The sequence below is a fragment of the Salmo salar genome, chromosome ssa20, assembly GCF_905237065.1.
Source record: "Salmo salar chromosome ssa20, Ssal_v3.1, whole genome shotgun sequence".
Classification (NCBI taxonomy): Eukaryota; Metazoa; Chordata; class Actinopteri; order Salmoniformes; family Salmonidae; genus Salmo; species Salmo salar.
Window position 1 is genome coordinate 28,046,301 of NC_059461.1, and position 23,496 is coordinate 28,069,796.

The 23,496-nt window shown below is 44.4% G+C and overlaps 1 protein-coding gene across 15 annotated transcripts in view; it reads left to right on the forward strand.

The window, feature by feature from the left end:
- Window positions 1-4,712: 4,712 nt before the first annotated feature.
- Window positions 4,713-23,496, forward strand: part of ank1a (ankyrin 1, erythrocytic a) — a 65,859-nt gene continuing 47,075 nt past the window's right edge. For 10 of the 15 annotated variants that reach the window (XM_014161263.2, XM_045703148.1, XM_045703153.1 and 7 more), the window contains exons 1-4: window positions 4,713-5,012; window positions 16,240-16,341; window positions 21,479-21,577; window positions 21,775-21,963. In XM_014161263.2, coding sequence (XP_014016738.2) covers window positions 4,986-5,012; window positions 16,240-16,341; window positions 21,479-21,577; window positions 21,775-21,963 — 417 coding nt within the window. In that variant the 5' untranslated portion in view covers window positions 4,713-4,985. Of the gene's footprint in view, window positions 5,013-10,036; window positions 10,538-16,239; window positions 16,342-21,478; window positions 21,578-21,774; window positions 21,964-23,496 lie in introns of those variants that run through there. The other 5 variants (XM_045703150.1, XM_045703152.1, XM_045703157.1 and 2 more) reach the window with 2 other exon arrangements.

The window sequence follows — 23,496 nt, forward strand, 5'->3', positions numbered from 1 at the left end:
ACTGATGTATTTGACAATTTATCAATTCAATATTGTCCACTTCATCTTTAAATAGAGAAGTATGGCACTAGGAAAGTTGATGTGTCAAAACAGATCACTCATCTGGGCTAGGTCCACAACACTTTGTTTGAAGCATCAATTTGTTCCCATGTTCTTCTTACCCAAACTGGGTGCAGCACCTCAAAACACAGGGATAACGATTTGCACGGGATAAGTATTATCAGAGGACCTGGGAGTTTGCTGGAAAACACTAGGTTTTTAGGGCTGGGATAATAACCTTCCTACCTTGTAAAAATGACTGACATGGCAGATTCGGACGGAAACAAAATGACAGATGTTGTGATTTGAGCTCGTGCACATAATTACATTACCTGAGCTACTGCAGTAAAATGTATCCCGTCCTAATAGGGCTCTAGGCTACCTGGCTAAAATGCTTGCTCGCTAGCCTAACTTCCATTCATGGGCGTTAGCTAGTTAACATTAGCCTTCTACATCCAGCTACTGTACATACTGAACTTCCATCCTCTCAGGCCAGGGGCACAACAATGTATGAATTAATGGTTGGATCAGAATTGTCGTTATAATCATTGGCCAGTACGGAGAATTAAGTAAAATCACAAGTACAATCCATATGTCCATCCATGGCTAATTTAGGAAAGGGACAATTTTAGCTAGCTAGCCACCGGAGGACAACACACAACAATTCTAGTTTCTGTCAATGATGTAAGCTCTCAATGGGATTTGAACCGCGCTTCTTAACACCCGCCCGCTTAACCCAGAAGCCAGCCGCAGCAATGTGTTGGAGGAAACATTGTTCAACTGACAACCAAGGCCAAACCCTCCCCTAACCAGGACAACGCTTGGCCAATTGTGCGCCGCCCTAGTCACGGCCGGTTATGACACAGCCTGGGATCGAATCCGGGTCTGTAGTGACGCCACAAGCACTGCGATGCAATGACTTAGACCGCTGTTCCACTCGGAAGGCCAGTTTTTTAATACTTTTGTCAAGGAGGCCAGATCCTTGCTGGCTTCCCTTGTCTTTAATGCAACGGGCGGCAACAATTTCATACTCGTTTGGACTTGACAGCATCAGACAGATAGCCTACATGTAGAGAGACAACATGTAGAGAGACATAGAGGATCGGATGCTTTCTCCTGTGAGATACATTCAGCCTCTTGTGAAATGTAGGAAAATTATGAAACACAGAGAGACAAAAGATAAATTCATGTTTTTTTCTTGGCATGCATGAATACACACCACTGGAAATAGCATGCATTGTGTCAGCCGTCATCTGAGCATTGTAGAGGCATCAGTTCGGCTCCACCCTCTTGGACGAGGTAGTAGAAACAGCGGCGGGCGCGGTGGACGTGGCATCCCCAAAAGTAGCAGTCCCGGTAAGTAAGCTCTGAGCTCTCCTTGTGAGCAGTGCAGTGACTCGTTGGAGTAAATCAATAAAGGTGTGCTAGTCCAGGGCAACGCCCATCTCCAAGGAGACCAGCCAAAGGGGTGGGACTAAATGAATCAATTAGGGGAAACACACAGAGGAGAGAGAGGCACAGCAAACCAACAATAGCATGCACAGGCAAGAATAAAGCACACAGTTACAAAACAAATGTCCACTGCAACTCAAATAAACACCATATTCACAAATTAAGAGCTGGTTCTCTAAAAAGTTCATAATAACCGACTGGGACCTGCGACCTATGTGTGTAATACGCCTGTTCTAAACCCACCACCTCTCTGGAGCGGTGCTGAGGCTGCAGGCCAATAATGCACTTCCCAACGCAGCCACCAGACGGCTGTAGCTCCAGTGCTATGGTCTACATTACAGTATCATCGCTACACAGGAGTATGCCAGGGAGATTTGCTCTCCAGTATCTGTGCATTATCTCTGTGGAAGCTTTGATCTGGATCAGATAGTGTCAGTTAGTCTTCTACTGTAGCAGCCCTTTAGTTTAGTTGATTTTAGCTACATCTTAGTCATTTGGCAGATACTCAAGTCTAGATGTACTATACTGTATGTGCATGCCTGCCTGCGCACCTGTGTTCGTGCATGCAATAAAGAGTCTGTTTGTGTGTGCGTGTGTGTGCGTGTGTGTTTGTGCGTGCGTGCATGTGTGTGTGTGTGTGTGTGTGTGTGTGTGTGTGTGTGTGTGTGTGTGTGTGTGTGTGTGTGTGTGTGTGTGTGTGTGTGTGTGTGTGTGTGTGTGTGTCAACGAAAATGTGTGACAGAATGACAGGTTAAAAGAGGGGGACTGACGGAGTGCCCATGTTGATGTTGATTCCTCCCACACATTTTGAAGTCTGCTCAGTGTTTCTGCAAGCATCAGGAAATAGGAAATAAAACCCCACAAAGCGCCCACCACATGCTGATGGCAGTGGCCCTAAAGAGCAGGGGGAGAGGGGTTTTGTCCTGCCCATGAGGGGGGCAAGATGTGAAATCTAGAGGGTACGTCTGTCCCCAACATAAATCAGCCACACCACAAAACAGGAGAGCACAGTATATCTCAATATATAACCCTGGGCCATACACATTCTGAGTAGTGGGTCGTACCTCTCTCTGTCCCTCTACGTACCCGTCTAGGCCTAATCTTGAGCTCATGTGTGGGCCAGAAAGAATGTTTGGTTAAAGTATGACTATAGGAGGCCAGAAAGAATGTTTGGTTAAAGTATGACTATAGGAGGTCAGAAAGAATGTTTGGTAAAAGTATGACTATAGGAGGTCAGAAAGAATGTTTGGTAAAAGTATGACTATAGGAGGCCAGACAGAATGTTTGGTAAAAGTATGAGTATGGGAGGCCAGAAAGAATGTTTGGTAAAAGTATGACTATAGGAGGCCAGACAGACTGTTTGGTAAAGGTATGACTATGGGAGGCCAGACAGACTGTTTGGTAAAAGTATGACTATAGGAGGCCAGACAGACTGTTTGGTAAAAGTATGACTATAGGAGGCCAGACAGACTGTTTGGTAAAAGTATGACTATGGGAGGCCAGGTAGACTGGTTGGTAAAGGTATGACTATAGGAGGCCAGGCAGACTGTTTGGTAAACATATGACTATAGGAGGCCAGACAGACTGTTTGGTAAAGGTATGACTATTGGAGGCCAGACAGACTGTTTGGTAAAAGTATGACTATAGGAGGCCAGACAGACTGGTTGGTAAAGGTATGACTATAGGAGGCCAGACAGACTGTTTGGTAAACATATGACTATAGGAGGCCAGACAGACTGTTTGGTAAACATATGACTATAGGAGGTCAGACAGACTGTTTGGTAAACATATGACTATAGGAGGTCAGACAGACTGGTTGGTAAACATATGACTATAGGGGGTCAGACAGACTGTTTGGTAAACATATGACTATAGGAGGTCAGACAGACTGGTTGGTAAAGGTATGACTATAGGAGGCCAGGCAGACTGTTTGGTAAACATATGACTGTAGGAGGCCAGACAGACTGTTTGGTAAAGGTATGACTATAGGAGGCCAGACAGACTGTTTGGTAAAGGTATGAGTGTGGGAGGCCAGGTAGAATGGTGCTGTTTTAGAAGTCTCTGTAACAGGAAACATCATTGGCTCTTGAAAGATACCAGACTGTTTCCATCATTATGTACGTCTGGAATCTGAAGAGCTCTTATCAGTCTGTTATTCCTGCTATGTTATCACTCAACTTTAGCTTCCTCAGTGGACTCGGAGCCATGGGATATGATACTAGGATAATGAAAGGAGCTTGTTTTTCCTCTATAGCTGAGGACCATGGGCTAATTTGTCATCTCTTCATGGACATTAGTGTCTCCAGTCCCCTGCTCTGCAGTGGTTGGCACTGGTAACTCTCACCCACAAACACACCCGAACACAGGGCTGAGCCAGTCACGTGATATGTTTACCGAGGTCACGGTTCAGTGCTACTGAGTGGTGTATAACCCCCTCTCAGGAGGGGCTAACGTTCCCCTCTCCTTACATCCCCCTCTCCTCACATCTCCCTATTCCCACATCCCCCTCTCCTCACATCCCCCTCTCCTCACATCCCCCTCTCCCCACATCCCCCTCTCCTACAAGCATTTATCTCTCTGCGTGGTTTTGGCAGCGATGTGCTTTTCCCAGCGTTTAGCCAGGAGAGGCAGAGAGGAGGAAGAGGGGGAGAAAAGGAGGCCTTTTCAGGCAGGGAATGACGGACGCTTTATTAAAAAAGGCAGGGCCCTTTGAGAGGCTGGCCTCCCCCCGCCCTGTGCGTCTGGTCCATTGTCACGGGATAGTGGCAACGTAAATGGCCCCCCCACTGGGCGCTTTGTCACTGTAAGTCACTCCACAGACTGGAACAGACCCGCTCACACAGCACAGGAATTCTCCACCCAAAACACAACGCCTGTCTGTAAATGGCAGGCTGTCACTAAAAAATACAGGAGGGACAGAGAGATGTGGGAAGACATGTAGCGAAGGAGGGATAGCAGGAAAGAAGGGATCAACACACTCTAGGGATCAATCTCGGGGTGAAAGAGAGAGAGCTGGGGGACATCAAAACAAGTGAAAAGTAAAGAGCGAGAACAAGGGAGGGAGCTGGTGGAGAGAGAGGAAGACAGTAAATAGAAAGTGTCATGGAGGAGAGAAGATGAAGAAAGAGAGAAAAGGAAATAGAGAAATGAGTGAAAGAGAGACAGGGAGAGGTAGTGGGCGAGGCGACACAGCGTGAGATTGAGGGGAGTGTGTGTTCAATGTGTGTCTTTAGATACAGGCAGCATTCCTCTAGAGATAAACACCCCCTCCCCTCCCACCCTGGACGGGCCCTGTGCACTCAAGTGTACGTGTCTGCGTGTGTGTGTTTAGGTAGGACGGGGTCTCAGTGCCCAGTCCCAGCATACACTCTCGGGGGGCAAGGAAACAACAGTAGAGTGTGTGTGTAAGAGAGACAGAGAGAGAGAGAAAGAGAGAGAAAGAAGAGAGAAAGAGAGAGAGAAAAGCAGAGAGAGGGAGTGGAGGGCCAGCAATCATGCCTGCCAAGCTCATCACCTGTGGAGTGAGTAGAAACTGGATTGTGTTCCATAACCAATATCTGTCTCCGTTATTATTCCTTTATCACTGTAATCTCTTCACTCTCTCCTTCGCTCTATTCTTCATGCTACTGACTCTCTGACAGTCTAATTGTGGGTTTATCTGTTTGCTCTGTTTAGCAGTCTTTTGTCTGTATACTACAGTTTAACCATGTTGTGGTCTTAGATCACTTTCTTAGAACTTCCACTACCTTTTCCGGTGACTTCTAACTAAGCCACCTGTCAATTTCCCCTGTCTGTCCACCTATATCATTTTACTGCACAGTTATTAAACTATCCTTTTATTTTGATCATCTCTCTATTTTTAATCAATGAACTGATGCAAATCCAACCCTTCTAATATATTCATCTTCAGTTACAGTATAATTTACTTAGATATCAGCTCATCTTTACTTTCCTACATCTTCATGCAGCTAAGATTCTCTCTTCATGAACTATTTGGAGACCTCTTCCTCGCTTCCCTCTCTCTATGTGGTCTTCCCTTCATTAATGAATCTGTCCATGTCTCTGTCTGTCACAGAGAGAAAGGGAGTGTGAAAGAGAGTGAAGGATAGAGGACAAGGAGATGATGAGTAGTGTAAACACAGTTGTCAATTCCATATTGATGCTTCCTGATGACATTTGTCTCATATTAAACAGATTAATCTTTTAGTTAATTTGTATTTTAGTTGCCTTCAATAGAATAGAACAATAGTGACAGAATGTTGACTGAATCTTTTTTTACTTTAACTCTCTCAAAACAGAACTTCTGGCTGTTCATGTTTTGTCCATTACATTCATTTGACTTGGTGTCCCATAGCAACTACAGATCTCCGTAGGGGAGAGAGTCTAGCTAGTCATTTGGGATACATTTTAGGGAGTAACGGTGGGTGCATGTGTGTCTGTGAGATTGTGTGTGAGACGTGTGTGTGTGTGATGGCTGTGTGTCCTGTTCTGTAGTCTTCTTTGAATCTTGTTATGACTTAGTTTAGTGCTCTGTTCTGTTCTGTTGTGGAATGTCTGTTGTGGGTGGGTGGTAAGTAAGCTGACGATCAGTGCACGTATCTCTCATTAGCTACATCATATTATCTTGACTTCACTGAAGCTCCTGCTAATTTAGGAAGTATGACGATTAAAAGACACTTAGCAGACATCTATGGTATTTTGTCAGTATACTGTATAGCCAGAGGACTGCTGATTCAGCACTTAGGTTTAGAGGGGGATTTTGGCTACAGCGAAGACGCTCAGCAACAGCAGGCATCGTCTGGTTAAGCATGCTGTGAAAGGCCAGATGATGCAACCTTAAAGATATGTAACTTTCAAAATACAGAAATCATCCCCTTATGATGCATTTTACATCATATAATGCTGCGCTTTGCATTATTGGATGCAAAATGCATCATACGGGGATGATTTCTTTATTTTGAAATAAAGTTACATATCTTGAAAACTTGATTGCTGACAAGCAACAGATTTTGGGACAATGTCAACAATGGACCACTGAAACAAATACCAAAATATCATTTTGTAGTGGAATGTTCCATTAAGAAATGTTAAATTCACCTATGTGTGTGCATTATTGATAGTTGTGAGGATGGGCTAAACACACACACACACACACACACACACACACACACACACACACACACACACACACACACACACACACACACACACACACACACACACACACACACACACACACACACACACAGAGGTCAATGCTGCAGCCGTATTTAATTGTCAGTATAGAGTCACACTCAGTGATAGTCGGATCAAAGCTGTAGGTCCACTGACTGTGCTTCTCAGACTCCCTCTGAGTTCTCTACACAGCTCACTCAATCACCCACTCTCTTCGCTTCGTGTACTTAGCTCTTTTTCTATTGTTTTATTACAGTTTCTAGTTGTGCATTCTACCATTCTTTCTCACACTCTGTAAACAGTCCCCTCTCTACTTCTATGGTTCCCCCTCCCTCCATCTTTCCACAAAAGATCTCAAAAACCATGACAATCTCATCCATTGCTGAGGGGTCCAGATGGAGGGGTGAGTCAAAGAGAAAGACAGACAAACAGGAACACGGAAATAGAGAGATAGAAAGTGTGAGAAAGTAAACAGTCAAAAGGAGAGGGAAATATAGGCTTGTGATCAGTGTGTATAGCTGAAAGGCAGGCAGACAGGCAGACAGAGAGAGACACAGAAACAGACAGACCCAGACAGATAGACTGTGTTGAGTGAGTGGTTGTAATTGCTTGACCAGGCTGGTTCCTGTAAGTGTGTCCAGAGTAGAGTCCCTGGGGGTCTCTGTCTGACTGGCTCCTCCTCACCACAACACCACCACCCTGACTGGAAACAACACGTTCACTCTGCAGCTAGCTAGCTAAAACAGACTGAGGGATGGATGGAGAAGGGTGAAAGATGGAAAGAAAATCCATTTCCTGAACAAATGCAAGTCAGCAGAAAAGGGAAACGGAATAGCTGTTTAAGACGTCTCCGCAGGAATTTTCACATCCATTTAGTTATGTTGTGGCCCTAGATAGCATGCTGTAGCTGTACTATATGGGCAGGATACCATCTTGTCATAAACTGTACGTAAACCCCTTATTGGCACCTTTCTGCTGGGTCCACAAATAGCTGAGGTGGCATCTAATATACTTACGATTTGCACCTGGTGCTGTGCCTGCAAAGTCTTAGTATGCCATTTGCTTATGGAGAGGGGATTGTGTGTGTGTGTGTGTGTGTGTGTGTGTGTGTGTGTGTGTGTGTGTGTGTGTGTGTGTGTGTGTGTGTGTGTGTGTGTGTGTGTGTGTGTGTGTGTGTGTGTGTGTGTGTGTGTGTGTGTGTGTTATAAACATGCATTCATTCTCAAGAATGCATCTATCACAGTGTTGACGGTGATCTGTGTACTTCAGGCTATGCATAGTGCAGACTCAGCGCTGGTTTTGCATCCGTTTCATTGCAGGTTAATGGTTAGCTGCCTGGGTCAGCCTCACACACAGGTCCATAGGGACCAGAGGAGGAGAGGGTTTCCTTAAGATCAATGGCCCAGCCCTGTGATTCTCCCTGGGGGAGCAAGAGCCTGAAACCAGGCAGCTCCATGCCTCCATGCACTGTTCCTCCTTTCCTATCCCAGCCACAACCTCACATGGTCCTGTCATCCAGGGCTTAAAGTAGAACCGTCACTGTTTAAAGCATGTCATCAAACACACACAGAGACATTTGTGCCTTGGTTATCCCCTGGTCTCTGTCAGGTTTCACACCTACTTAGATACTGATAGACAGTTATCCCTTACTGTTGACACTACTAAATGGGACTCATGAGATACAAACACACACTCACATACATGCACGCACGCACACACACGCACCCACACACACACACGTGTGCGCACACACACACTGACTCTCTCACACACTCACACACAGACTGTGTCACACTGCTGCAGTACACCAGCTAGAAGGTGATGTCATCATGTCTGCCGCAGCACCAGCACGAGAGAGGGGGGGGAAGAGAGGGAGAGAGAGAGAGAGAGAGAGAGAGAGAGAGAGAGAGAGAGAGAGAGAGAGAGAGAGAGAGCATTGAGAGGAGAGGGAAAATGGAGGAGGGAAAAGAGGAGAGGGATTGAACAAGGATTATATGAGACAGGGATGAACAAAGGAAAAGGAAGGAAAGCAGGGTAGAATTAGTCAGATGTGATAATGGAAGAATGTGAGGATTAAAGAGAAAGAGACAGAGGTACAGTGGACAGAGCCTGAGGACAACGGGATACCCCATAGCGCTACAGTGTGATGTGAAGCTAATGATGAAATGCTGCAGCTTATTGTCTCTCCTTCCATACAGTACAGTAACAGTAGAGGGTGATTTATGATGTGGTTCCACTAACCCCAGCCAGCCCCGCCACACAGCACTGTCCTCTCTCTGGGGCTTCTAGGACCTAGACCCACATCCATCTCCATCACACGGTGTTAGTTAAGATTATCATGAGGATTTACAAGGCATGAGAGGATTTCAGGCTGCTGCGTACGTGTGTTTGTATTATGGTTTGTGTGTAAGAGAGAGGGGATAGGGATAAACAGGCTAGTGAGCCAGTGAAAGTGTGCATGTTTACACTGAGAGTGGGGTGACTCTGCGTCAGCCTGGCATGCAGGGTTCGGGTGTGGCCTACAAAGTGCCCCTTCTACCCTTATCTGACGGCACCACACACTTACCTCGCACAGTAGTATAGACTGAACTCACACCAACATAAACACACTGTACTGAACATTACAAATGTGCATAACTTCTTGTAAATTTTATCCAAAGATCGTCATTGACATTGCATGGTTCTCCAAGTTATTGAAATGAAAAAGTAAGGCGTACGTTAGTGCTCTGTCCAGTTTGTCCACTGCAGGGACAGGTCATGTCAGATTTCTGCACTCTCCTTGTGCTAAAATGACCCTCTGAGATCTGAACTTTGGCTGACCTAGGGGACCTTGTAGGACTGCATTTCAACGGAGCCTAGTGTGTGTGTGTGTGTGTGTGTGTGTGTGTGTGTGTGTGTGTGTGTGTGTGTGTGTGTGTGTGTGTGTGTGTGTGTGTGTGTGTGTGTGTGTGTGTGTGTGTGTGTGTGTGTGTGCGTGCATGTGTGAGTGCGTGCGTGCGTGGACATTAAGCATCTTTAAGCACATCACCTACTCTTGCCCTTAACAGGTACATAATTTCCCCACTACTTCTCTACTCTGTAATGCAGTGCTGGTCAGGCTTTGATCTCCCTTTAGCTCCAGGAGAGGTGGAACTGCAGGCCCAGGGTTGGGGTGGGCTAGGGGCTAGTGGGGGTTGGCTAAGGGGTGCAGTGGGGGTGGTCAGAGATTGTGTGGTGGTGAGCCAACTACGGAGGCCTCAGTGGGGGTCACCATGGTGTTACCATGCCACCTCATACTGGTTATCCACATATGCTCTCCTGCTTGGCCTGTGTGTGTGTGTGTGTGTGTGTGTGCGTGCGTGTTTGTGTGCGCGCGTGTGTGTGTGTGTGTGCGTGTGTATGTGTGTGTGTCATCAGCTGTCTTTGCTTGAAATGTGGAGAAAAGAGGTTCTCTGAGTCACCATGGCAGTGACTGCACACACCATCAACTAGAAAAGACAACCTAATTACACTCTGACCAGCTTTGGTGGAATGTGAAGCACCCTATGCATCGTGTGTGGGCAGCATCTATTTGAGGCTAAGTAAGTTTCTAGACATCTGTGTGTGCGCACACACACACACACTATATGAGTTTCTATTTCTGTCCGGAGGGTACCCCACCACGGTAAGTTTAACTGTTGTAACAGGTGGGTGTGTGCATCTGTGTTTGTGGGTACAACAGGAAGAGTGATTGAGGAGTACTAGGGGGTCAGTTTGTTGTCGTGAAGCAGGCTGGAGGGAGGGGATTTGGGTGCTATCGCCTTTCTCACAGTGGACGAGTTGGAGAGACAGAGTATGAGAGGAAAGGAGAGAGAGGAGAGAGGCAATGGCTGACCAGGACAACTCTATCACTGTGAGTAACTGAGAAAGGTCTGCTTACGCAATCCTACAGTGTTGTTGTTCACCTTCTACAGTATATCTTAGATAACTAGCTGCTAAGTGCTTACAAAATGCTAAGTGCAGTTTGGTGTTCACTCCAAGAGGACAATGTCTCAGCCTTAACTTTTCACGTGACAGAAGTTGATCAAAACAACTTTAAACACTAACACTCTTTAGTGCGTATGCAAGAACAGTGTGTGAGTAAGTCTTTATGCGTTTTTGACATGTGTATGTGCATGTCTGCATGAGTATGTGCGTTGTTCAAGGTCTTGTACAGGAGAAAGCAAAGGTCTAATACATGTATAGAGTTTCCAGAGTGACAGTGTGAAGAAAGGTGTTGACAGACGGAGAGAAAGAGTTAAGTAGTAAGTTAAGGAGGTAGTTAATGAGGTAATTAAGGAGGTAATTAAGGAGGTAGTTCAGGAGGTAGTTCAGGAGGTAGTTCAGGAGGTAGTTCAGGAGGTAGTTCAGGAGGTAGTTCAGGAGGTAGTTCAGGAGAGAGTTCAGGAGGTAGTTCAGGAGAGAGTTCAGGAGAGAGTTAAGAAGGTAATTAAGGAGCGAGTTAAGGAGAAAGTTAAGAAGGTAGTTAGGAGAGTGTTAAGGAGAAAGTTAAGAAGGTAGTTAGGAGAGAGTTAAGGAGAGTGTTAAGGGGAGAGTTAAGAAGGTAGTTAAGGAGAGAGTTAAGAAGGTAGTTAAGGAGAGAGTTAAGAAGGTAGTTAAGGAGAGAGTTAAGGAAAAAGTTAAGAAGGTAGTTAGGAGAGCGTTAAGGAGAAAGTTAAGAAGGTAGTTAGGAGAGCGTTAAGGAGAGAGTTAAGAACGTAGTTAAGGAGAGAGTTAAGAAGGTAATTAAGGAGAGAGTTAAGAAGGTAGTTAAGGAGAGAGTTAAGGAGAAAGTTAAGAAGGTAGTAAGGAGAGAGTTAAGGAGAGTGTTAAGGGGAGAGTTAAGAAGGTAGTTAAGGAGAGAGTTAACCTCTATGGGCTAGGTGGGACGCTAGCGTGCCACCCGTGGTGCACTCCATCAACAGCAGGTGCATTTCAAGAGCGGCAAATTTGAATCCAAATAAATGTCAAAATTCAAATTTTTCAAACATACAACTATTTTACACCCTTTGAAAGATAAACATCTCCTTAATCTAACCACGTTTTACGATTTCAAAAAGGTTTTACGGCGAAAGCATAAATTTAGAGTATGTTAGGACAGTACATTTACAAGAGTTGTGTGTAATGTTTTGTCAAGTCAAAGACAGGGTCACCAAAACCATAAAACCAGCTAAAATGATGCACTAACCTTTTACAATCTCCATCAGATGACACTCCTAGGACATTATGTTAGACAATGCATGCATTTTTAGTTCTATCAAGTTCATATTTATATCCAAAAACAGCGTTTTACTATGGCATTGATGTTGAGGAAATCGTTTCCCTCCAATAACCGGCAGTCAAGTCAGCGTCACAAATTAAATAATTAAAATTAGAAAACATTGGTAAAATATTATATTGTCATTTAAAGAATTATAGATTTACATCTCTTGAACGCAATCAACTTGCCAGATTTAAAAATAACCTTACTGGGAAATCACACTTTGCAATAATCTGAGCACTGCGCCCAGAAAAATATGCGTTGCGATACAGACTAGACGTCATGTTGGGGAGATCTAAAATCGAAAATACTATGTAAATAATCCATTACCTTTGATTCTCTTCATCAGATGTCACTTCCAGGTATCACAGGTCCATAACGAATGTAGTTTTGTTCAAAAAAGCTCATCATTTATGTCCAAAAATCTCCGTCTTGTTAGCACATGATCTAAGCCAGCCGGACTTCTCGTCATGAACGAGGGGAAAAAATATATTTACGTTCGTTCAAACATGTCAAACGTTGTATAGCATAAATCATTAGGGCCTTTTTTAACCAGAACATGAATAATATTCAAGGTGGACGAATGCATACTCTTTTATAACGTATTGGAACGAGGGTACCCAACATGAACTCACGTGCCAGGTGTCTAATGGGACATCATCGTTCCATGGCTCTTGTTCGGTCAGATCTCCCTCCAGATCTCCCTCCAGAACTCAAAACACTTTGTAAAGGCTGGTGACATCTAGTGGAAGCAATAGGAAGTGCCAAAATATTCCTCAGCCCCTGTGTTTTTCAATGGGATAGGTTTAAAGGTAATACAACACATCAGGTTTCCACTTCCTGTCAGAAAATGTCTCAGGGTTTTGCCTGCCAAATGAGTTCTGTTATACTCACAGACACCATTCAAACAGTTTTAGAAACTTTAGAGTGTTTTCTATCCATATATAATAAGTATATGCATATTCTAGTTACTGGGTAGGATTAGTAACCAGATTAAATCGGGTACATTTTTTTATCCAGACGTGCAAATGCTGCCCCCTAGCCCTAACAGGTTAAGAAGGTAATTAAGGAGAGAGTTAAGGAGCGTGTTAAGAAGGTAGTTGAGGGCAGTGTTAAGGAGAGTGTTAAGAAGGTAGTTAAGGAGAGTTAAAAAGGTAGTTGAGGGCAGTGTTAAGGAGAGTGTTAAGAAGGTAGTTAAGGAGAGTGTTAAGGAAAGTGTTAAGAAGGTAGTTGAGGGGAGTGTTAAGGAGAGTGTTAAGTAGGTAGTTAAGGAGAGTTAAAAAGGTAGTTGAGGGCAGTGTTAAGGAGAGTGTTAAGAAGGTAGTTAAGGAGAGTGTTAAGGAGAGTGTTAAGAAGGTAGTTGAGGGGAGTGTTAAGGAGAGTGTTAAGTAGGTAGTAAAGGAGAGAGTTAAGGATTGAAGTACAGGGAATACTTTTTAGGAACAGGTAGGCGTTGTGGCTTAATTGGTTAAAGCGCCTGTCTAGTAAACAAGTTAGAAAGGTAACCAAATAGTTTCTGGTTTGAATACCTGAGCTGACAAGGTGAAAAATCTATCGATGTGCCGTTGAGCAAAGCACTTAACCCTGTAAAACAACATATTTCACTACACTTATCCTGTGTATGTGATAATAAAACATGTATACACAGGCCAGTTTATTAGGTACACCACCCCATTCACAAAAATGGATTGCTCTTACAGACAGACAGTGAGTCACATGGCCGTGGCATGCTGTTTAAAGCAAGCAGACAGGCATTGAGGCATTTAGTCACTGTTCAATTGAATGTTAGAATAGGCAAAACGAGTGACTTTGTCAGCGGCAGTCCTGTTGGCAAAAACAGCTCGTTGATGAGAGAGGTCGAAGGAGAAAGGCAAGAATCGTGCAAGCTAACAGGCTGGCCACAAACAGACAAATAACGGTGCAGTATGACGGTGGTGTGCAGAACAGCATCTCAGAACGCACAACTCGTCGGTCCTTGTCACGGATGGGCTATTACAGCAGACGACCACACAGGGTTCCACTCCTATCAGATAAAAACAAAAAGTATTGCTCCAGTGGGCACGCAATCACCAACACTGGACAATTGAGTAGTAGAAAATATTGCCTGAAACATGACAGTGAGTTCAGTTTACTTGAGTGGCCTGGTCAGTCCCCAGACCTCTACCCAATAGAACATCTTTGTGATGAGATGGAACGGGCTGTTCACAGCATGAATGTACAGCCGTCCAATCTGCTGCAACTGCGTGATGTCATCATGTCAACTTGGACCAGCATCCCTGTGGAAGGTTTCCGGGACCTTGTAGAATGCACCGAATAATTCAGGCTGTTCTGGAGGCAAAGGGGGTCCGACCCGGTACTAGATGGGTGTACCTAATAAACTGTCTGTGAGTGATATATATATATATATATATATATATATATATATATATATATATATATATATATATATATATATATATATATATACTATTTTTTTGTCAAGTGAGAGCCATGAAGTTCCCTAAGACTAACTAGCCCTCACTTCCCAGAAAGAACTGTGGCTTTTCCTTTAACTAGGGAGCGATGTTAAACAAGATTACATTAACTTTTAGGTGGAAAATTGGAAATATTGTGACTTTTTCTTGATGAATCTCTCATGGCTGAGAGATAAGTGGTGAGTGTTGGGTGTGCTCAGGCTATGTCGAGTTAGCGTGCTGCTAGCTAGCAGCTTAGCTATCAAGGCCTACCGGTTTGTCACAGGGAAATGCTCTGAAAGATTTTCTGCTGCAGGCAGCTGGAAATAGCTTTCCCTTTCATTCTTTTTCCTCTTCTCTTTATCAATCATGCCATCTCTTTCCCTCCCTCTCACGTTTTTAAGTAGTCCTTTTCTTTGCGCAGTGCTGCACCACTTGCACTAGTGCTCTGTTGATGGGTGATGGTTTGTATCATAAGTTGCCATGCCCACAGCTTGGGCATGTGGGTCTTCATTCTCTCTGTTACCATTGTCTGAAAAGAGGGCCAGTGTTTCACACATAGCTGAACGGGGGCCAACATCAATGTCACTGTGACTGTGTGTGTTGAGTAACTTGTGCTGAACACATTTTTGAGTCACTGTGTGTGTGGTCGCACTTGCTTGGGTGGGTATGTGTGTGTGTGTGTCTGTTTTTGTTTCTGAGCATGGCCTATGTGTAAATGTGTGTGTGTTTGTAATTCTGTAGGATTTTGGGACTTGGGATATCACAAAAAGTGTATTGACGGTTGCTCAGGATCTTATTGACATGGAGTAATCCCTGTCCATACTTTAGTCAGAAACCAGAGAGACAAAGAGGGAGGAGAGAAGGAGAATGAGGGATGGACAGAGAGACTGGCGGCGTGATACCACGTGTTATGACCTGGACATTAAGAAAATGAGTCATGAGTGCTCCTGAGGAGTGTAGGAATAATTGATAGAGCTAGATATTGTAGATAGAATGAGAGAGACTAATGGTGGGGGAAGGATGGTTTGCCGCAGTAGACTCTCTCTCCCTCTCTCCCCCCCTCTCTCTCTCCATCTCCCTCCCTCTCTCTCTCTCTCTCCCTCCTTCTCTCTCTCTCTGTCCCTCTCCCTTTTCCCCTCTCCCCATGTCCCTCTCCCTCGTGCCGCATGAGTGATCCTGTTTCAGCACCCCTGCCTGAGAGGCATGAAGCCCCCAGACACAAACAAAACAGAGACAAAAACACAGCCAGACCATGTGTTAGACCATTAGGCAGAGCGTTCACTAAACACACACACACACACCACCCCAGAGCACCAGCCAGACCGCCAGCCACACCACTAGGCAGCATAGCAGAGCAGACACACACCCCACCATAACGCTTAGATTTGCATCCCAATTGGCACCCTATTCCCTACTTTTGACCAGAGCCCTATGTTGGGAATAGGGTGCCATTTGGGACACAGATGGTTCAGGGAGTCAGAGGCGACGGGGATGGAGCCTGGGACAGAGGCTGTCTGTCTTTCGGACGCCAATCCCCTGCACCCCCTCCTCTAGGGTCCCCACCCTGCCAGGCCTGGCTCTGATTGGCCAATGGGAGGGGGCTGGGCCGACTGTCCTATCCTATTCAATAACAGTGAGGAGGGAGATGAGGAAAACACCAATGGAAAGCGTCTATAGTCTCGTCCTGTCCATGTGTCTTTGACATTGTGTGGTTTTGATTTGAATTATGTTTCTGACAATAATAGAAATCTCTCTCCATCCCCCCTCTGTCTTCCCTTTTTACGTATATCTGTCCCTCTCCCACTCTATGTGCCTCTGTTCATCCCCCACCCCCTTTATCCCTGCCTTTCTTTCTCTCAGGCTGATGCTGTCAGTAGTTTTCTGCGGGCGGCTCGTTCTGGTAACATGGACAAGGCCATTGACCACATAAAGAACGGCATAGACATCAACACAGCCAATCAGGTGAGAGAGCTGCAAAGCCCGGTTGCCAATCAAAATGCTCCTAGAGAGTGCATCAGGGCACGTCCCCAAACTCTTAGATGCATTTTGGATTTACCAGGAGGACCAATTAAATCTTTCCTGTTTGTCCAAGTTTCATTATCAGTTAATGAACCTGATTTATTACGGTCTTTCATTTAATTTGTCCATTTACATTGGCTGTGATAGTATTTCACAGTGTTGCATCATCATACTGCAGTGCTAGAATAATGCATGAATACACTTAAGAAAACAAGTTAACTACTGTAAAGGTACAGCAGATCAAATAAGATGAGTCATCTTTCATACCGCGCACGCGCAAAACAACAGCACACACACACGCACACACACACACACACACACACACACACACACACACACACACACACACACACACACACACACACACACACACACACACACACACACACACACACACACACACAGGAAGAGTCTTATCAGCAAGGTTCAGAACAGGATGGATAGACAGAAATTGAAAATATGAAAGAGCGGGAAATGGCAAGAGAGCGAGGAAAGAATAGAGTCACTGGTTAACACTAGTTTAGACAGTGTTGGGCACTGGATAACACTAGTCTAGTCACTGGTTAAAACTAGTCTAGACAGTGTAGGGCACTGGTTAACACTAGTCTAGTCACTGGTTAATACTAGTCTAGACAGTGCACTGGTTAACACTAGTCTAGACAGTGTAGGGCACTGGTTAACACTAGACTAGACAGTGTAGGGCACTGGTTAACACTAGTCTAGTCACTGGTTAATACTAGTCTAGACAGTGCACTGGTTAACACTAGTCTAATCAGTGTAGGGCACTGATTAACACTAGTCTAGACAGTGTAGGGCACTGGTTAACACTAGTCTAGTCACTGGTTAATACTAGTCTAGGCAGTGCACTGGTTAACACTAGTCTAGACAGTGTAGGGCACTGGTTAACACTAGTCTAGTCACTGGTTAATACTAGTCTAGGCAGTGCACTGGTTAACACTAGTCTAGACAGTGTATGGCACTGGTTAACACTAGTCTAGTCAGTGTAGGGCACTGGTTAACACTAGTCAAGACAGTGTAGGGCACTGGTTAACACTAGTCTAGTCACTGGTTAACACTAGTCTAGACAGTGTAGGGCACTGGTTAACACTAGTCTAGTCACTGGTTAATACTAGTCTAGATAATGCACTGGTTAACACTAGTCAAGACAGTGTAGGGCACTGGTTAACACTAGTCAAGACAGTGTAGGGCACTGGTTAACACTAGTCTAGTCACTGGTTAATACTAGTCTAGACAGTGCACTGGTTAACACTAGTCTAATCAGTGTAGCGCACTGGTTAACACTAGTCTAGACAGTGTAGGGCACTGGTTAACACTAGTCTAGACAGTGTGGGGCACTGGTTAACACTAGTCTAGACAGTGTAGGGCACTGGTTAACACTAGTCTAGACAGTGGGGGGCACTGGTTAACACTAGTCTAGACAGTGGGGGGCACTGGTTAACACTAGTCTAGACAGTGCACTGGTTAACACTAGTCTAGACAGTGTAGGGCACTGGTTAACACTAGTCTAATCAGTGTAGAGCACTGGTTAACACTAGTCTAGACAGTGTGGGGCACTGGTTAACACTAGTCTAATCAGTGTAGGGCACTGGTTAACACTAGTCTAGACAGTGTAGGGCACTGGTTAACACTAGTCTAGACAGTGTAGGGCACTGGTTAACACTAGTCTAATCAGTGTAGGGCACTGGTTAACACTAGTCTAGACAGTGTGGGGCACTGGTTAACACTAGTCTAATCAGTGTAGGGCACTGGTTAACACTAGTCTAGACAGTGCACTGGTTAATACTAGTCTAGACGGTGTAGGGCACTGGTTAACACTAGTCTAGTCACTGGTTAACACTAGTCTAGTCACTGGTTAAACACTAGTCTAGTCAGTGTAGGGCACTGGTTAACACTAGTCTAGACAGTGTAGGGCACTGGTTAACACTAGTCTAGACAGTGTAGGGCACTGGTTAACACTAGTCTAGTCACTGGTTAACACTAGTCTAGTCACTGGTTAACACTAGTCTAGTCAGTGTAGGGCACTGGTTAACACTAGTCTAGACAGTGTAGGGCACTGGTTAACACTAGTCTAGTCACTGGCTAACACTCGTCTAGACAGTGTAGGGCACTGGTTAACACTAGTCTAGTCACTGGTTAACACTAGTCTAGACAGTGTAGGGCTCTGGTTAACACTAGTCTAGACAGTGTAGGGCACTGGTTAACACTAGTCTAGACAGTGTAGGGCACTGGTTAACACTAGTCTAGTCAGTGTAGGGCACTGGTTAACACTAGTCTAATCAGTGCACTGGTTAATACTAGTCTAGACAGTATAGGGCACTGGTTAACACTAGTCTAGTCAGTGTAGGGCACTGGTTAACACTAGTCTAGTCAGTGTAGGGCACTGGTTAACACTAGTCTAGACAGTGTAGGGCTCTGGTTAACACTAGTCTAGACAGTGTAGGGCACTGGTTAACACTAGTCTAGACAGTGTAGGGCACTGGTTAACACTAGTCTAGTCAGTGTAGGGCACTGGTTAACACTAGTCTAATCAGTGCACTGGTTAATACTAGTCTAGACAGTATAGGGCACTGGTTAACACTAGTCTAGTCAGTGTAGGGCACTGGTTAACACTAGTCTAGTCAGTGTAGGGCACTGGTTAACACTAGTCTAGACAGTGTAGGGCACTGGTTAACAGTAGTCTAGTCAGTGTAGGGCACTGGTTAACACTAGTCTAGTCAGTGTAGGGCACTGGTTAACATTAGTCTAGACAGTGTAGGGCACTGGTTAACACTAGTCTAGTCAGTGTAGGGCACTGGTTAACACTAGTCTAGTCAGAGTAGGGCACTGGTTAACACTAGTCTAGTCAGTGTAGGGCACTGGTTAACATTAGTCTAGACAGTGTAGGGCACTGGTTAACACTAGTCTAGTCAGTGTAGGGCACTGGTTAACACTAGTCTAGTCAATGTAGGGCACTGGTTAACACTAGTCTAGTCAGTGTAGGGCATCTCACAAACACATGTTTCAGAAGTAATCTAAGAAACCCTTATGTAGATAAAATGCTGACTGTTACTGTGAGATGGCTGTAATGATCCCCTCTCTATTGGACTGAGGTGATTGAGGGAATCCCAAGTGGCACAATATTCCCTAAGTACTGCACTACTTTTGACCAGGGCCCATAGCACTACATAGGGAACAGGGTGCCATTTGAGACACATCCATCGTCTCTCTCTCTCTCTGTCTCTCAGTGAGAGCTTTGGCTTGGAATGTGTTTGATGTGATATCAGCAAGCAGAATGTCTGTCTTGGCTCTGGGTCTAACTCAGTGTACAGTGTGTTCTGTTCTGCTCCAGTACCTACTGTGTGGATTGTCTCTGACTGCATGTACATTATATCATTGTTTGTGTTGAATGGAAATTACTGTGTGTTTATTTTTGTGTGTTAGAAATATGTGTGTGTGTGTGTGTGTGTGTGTGTGTGTGTGTGTGTGTGTGTGTGTGTGTGTGTGTGTGTGTGTGTGTGTGTGTGTGTGTGTGTGTGTGTGTGTGTGTGTGTGTGTGTGTGTGTGTGTGTGTGTGTGTGTGTGAGAGAGAGAGAGAGAGAGTTTGGAGACCCAGGTAGCCAGTCTCCTAGCAGCCGTTGACAGGTAGGACTGAGTGGGACTGATGGGGAGGTGTTAAATAGGGCAGGAGTTACTCCTCTAGCCACTCTCCTCCATCCTGCCTGCTTTACCCTGACGGCTTCTCCCATGGTGGCCAGAAACGGCCACATCGTGAGGGGAATGGGGCTGCCCACAGGCCACACAAACAAGGCAGAGTTGTGTGTGTGTGCTACAATCAAGATTAGCATCAAGCACATTCACAGCTGTAAATCTCATTACTAACATAGGATTCAATACATAGAGTGAATGTAGTCAATACAGTGAATGTATTTATGTGTACTATATTATGTTTACATAATTATATGTAATTGTATGGTTAAGTAGCTGTAGAAAGACCTCAGGCTGCTAAAGAGAGACACCCTGTGGACAAACAGGAACACTACAGACATAACCTGAACAGTTTATCTGCAGTCTCAGGATACCATTGACAGCCAGACTCATGCCATTCTTCCTCAAGTCATGTATGAATTAATGCAATGTGTGTGATTTCAAACCAAGTCCGTATTAGTGTTTTGGAATTGTGTCAAGTGTGTTGAATGTGGTTGTGGAAGTGGACGTGATATTAGTTCTGTGTTGTGTGTGAGTAATGAGTGTCACCCAGTGTATTGTTGTTGTATTTATTTGTGTGCTGTCGGCCTGATGGAGGTTAGGTGGAGGCTTTGTTGTGGCAGTCGTGTCTCTCGTACCCAGTCTGAGTAGATGCCTCTGCCATGGGCTAGCTCACCGGCCACCCAGCCGCATTGCCTCCCTCCCTTCCTTCCTTCCCCTCAACCCTCCTCACACCCTCTTAACCCCTTAAGTTATTTCTCTCTTACTCGCTCTTCTTCTTTTGCATCATCCCTTCTTTCTTTTACCTGTTTTTCTTTCTCATCTATGCTCCCCCTCCTCCCTTCCCCCCCCCCTCCCTCCCTCCCCCCTACCCTCCCCTCTCCCGGTCTGCAGTAGAGTGATGGTGTGCTGTGGTCTCTCCACTCAGAGGAATAATATCAGTGGTGTGGGAAAGGTCCAACCTCACATGTCCTGTGTGGCTGAAGGAAGGCTGTGTGAGGTCAGACCTATCCCACACGGCTCGTATTCTTCCCAGCCCCGAGACCACCGGCCTGCCATCCCCCTCCCGTCCTCTTCCTCCTCCTCACCATCATCTTCATCACCTTTCCGGTCACCATTATTGCTAAATAAGCACAGTTAATATCTGGTAGATGCTGTATGTGTTGAAGCTGTTTGTCCTGACCATAAGGTACAGTTGGGCTCAGTAACATGCTTTTGCATTTTATACATCTAGCAAGTGCTGTATAATAAGCAGAGCAGTGCTGGTCTGAGGGTCTGATCCTTTGGTGTGTGTCAGTATGTAGTGTGTTCAGTGTGTTCAGTGTGTTAGGGACCCTACAGTGTGAGGTCTCCTCTTCTCTCTCTCCTCCCTCAGAACGGGCTCAACGGGTTGCATCTGGCCTCTAAAGAAGGCCATGTTAAAATGGTGCTGGAGCTGCTACATGGAGGCATCGATGTGGAAACCCAGACTAAGGTACTCAGTCAACCTCTTACACTATGCCACATTACCACACCCATGAACTCCTTAAGCCTATGCCACCACCAAAGTACAATATACTGAATAATCGAATTATTCTACGTATTAAAACGTATTCCTACTTACTTACTGCTTTCACAAATACACTACTACAGTATATGTCTCATGTCTTCTCTTGTCCTGTGCCTCCACAGAAAGGCAACACAGCTCTGCACATTGCTGCCCTGGCTGGGCAGGAGCAAGTGGTGGCAGAGCTGGTAAATTACGGGGCCAACGTCAATGCCCAGTCCCAGGTGAGACCCCAGCCAGTGTCGGAAGAGACCTCGACCCCCCTGGCAGAGCCCCCTGCAGAGGAGCCACCCGCCACAACGGATAACCATACAGTTAGAAACAGTTATAATACAGTTATGCTGCATTATACTGCATGGAACTCAGGGTTTGGGGTCTGAATTTCTGAATTTCTGAATGTATTTCAATTCAAACCATGAATTGAAATGTGAATTTGAATTAAAGAAAGCAGAGATTAATTCAAAGAAATTCAACTGAGACATGAAACATGAAAGTTGCATTCCGTTGCCACATCTGCCACTTATTACTAAAACAAATATAGATACCATTTCAAACATAAGCTTGATTATAACTCAGATATGTCAACAGTATTTTGATTTTGATTTTTGTCATGAAATGTTAGGTTCCCTTCCATTCTGGAGTGTTTGATCTAATGGGAAATGTATTTTTTCCAATATTTCATAACATGTAAGTGAATTATGAATTATTACAGACCAACTACAAAATGATCTCAGAATATTTCCAGACCACTTTAATGATTTAAACTCCTTTTAAGAGGAATTTAAAAACTGAAATATTTCAATGTTATACATAGTATTACCATACATGATGTCAAAATAAATATTTGTACTGTGAATTGTAAAATATATTATCAATTAGCATTTAATTGAATTTCATTTAATTCAATTGTGCTTCCTTTAGTTAAAATTCAATTACATTTCTGCTGCCTGTGGTATGTGGCCAATTCAAATCAATAATTGAATTGGAAATATAGCTGTGAGCAGCATTAAGAGCAGCATTAACAGGGTCTGAGCAATAGAAATAGTATATCTTGGTCACCCATTGGGCACTCTGGCAATGAAATGGGCAAAGGCCATACCTTTAATAAGCATGTTTATCAATTGCATGTTTTCCAAGTTGCAAGATTCTACCTCTAATATGTAATGAGTTATGTCTAATACATGCTACCATGCTACTGCCATAGACTACTGTCCCTTCCAACTTCATGTTTACCAAATTCCTATGGTTCAATAGTAATAGCCTTCAGTGAACAGTAGTGCCCTCCACTGGCGTAGAATGGCCATATCCCTCGCTAGGGACTAGTTCATTTAGCTAGGGACTAGTTCATTTAGCTAGGGACTAGTTCAGAGATTCTACATACCAAATATTGGGTGAATCTGAGTTGTGGTTTATGAGAAGAAGATTTTTTTAAGCAATTTAGCATTACACTTGCACTTTTTGGTCAAAGTTTGATGATCTGTGGTTTCCATGTTTTTTTTATTTTTATGTATCACTAAACTTGGAACATATCTTCAGGGACATGTTGTCAATCATCTGTACGAGTTGGATTTGATAGTTTGGGCTAATGTTTTGAATGTGTTTTGAATGTGTGCATGGTTTCTAATGAACTGCAGCGCTACCTTGGGGCCAATGAGTGCTAATGTTGGCACCATAGGTACGCATTATGGGTTCTAACATCCTGCCAAATTTGACGTTTTTACCAATGTGTTGTTGAGATATTGACAAAAATGAACATCAATGGGGTCAATTTCATGCCTTAAGTATTGAATTCAAAATAAAATAAATTGTAAACATGAAAAATGAAGTTGGAAATGTAGATCAAAACC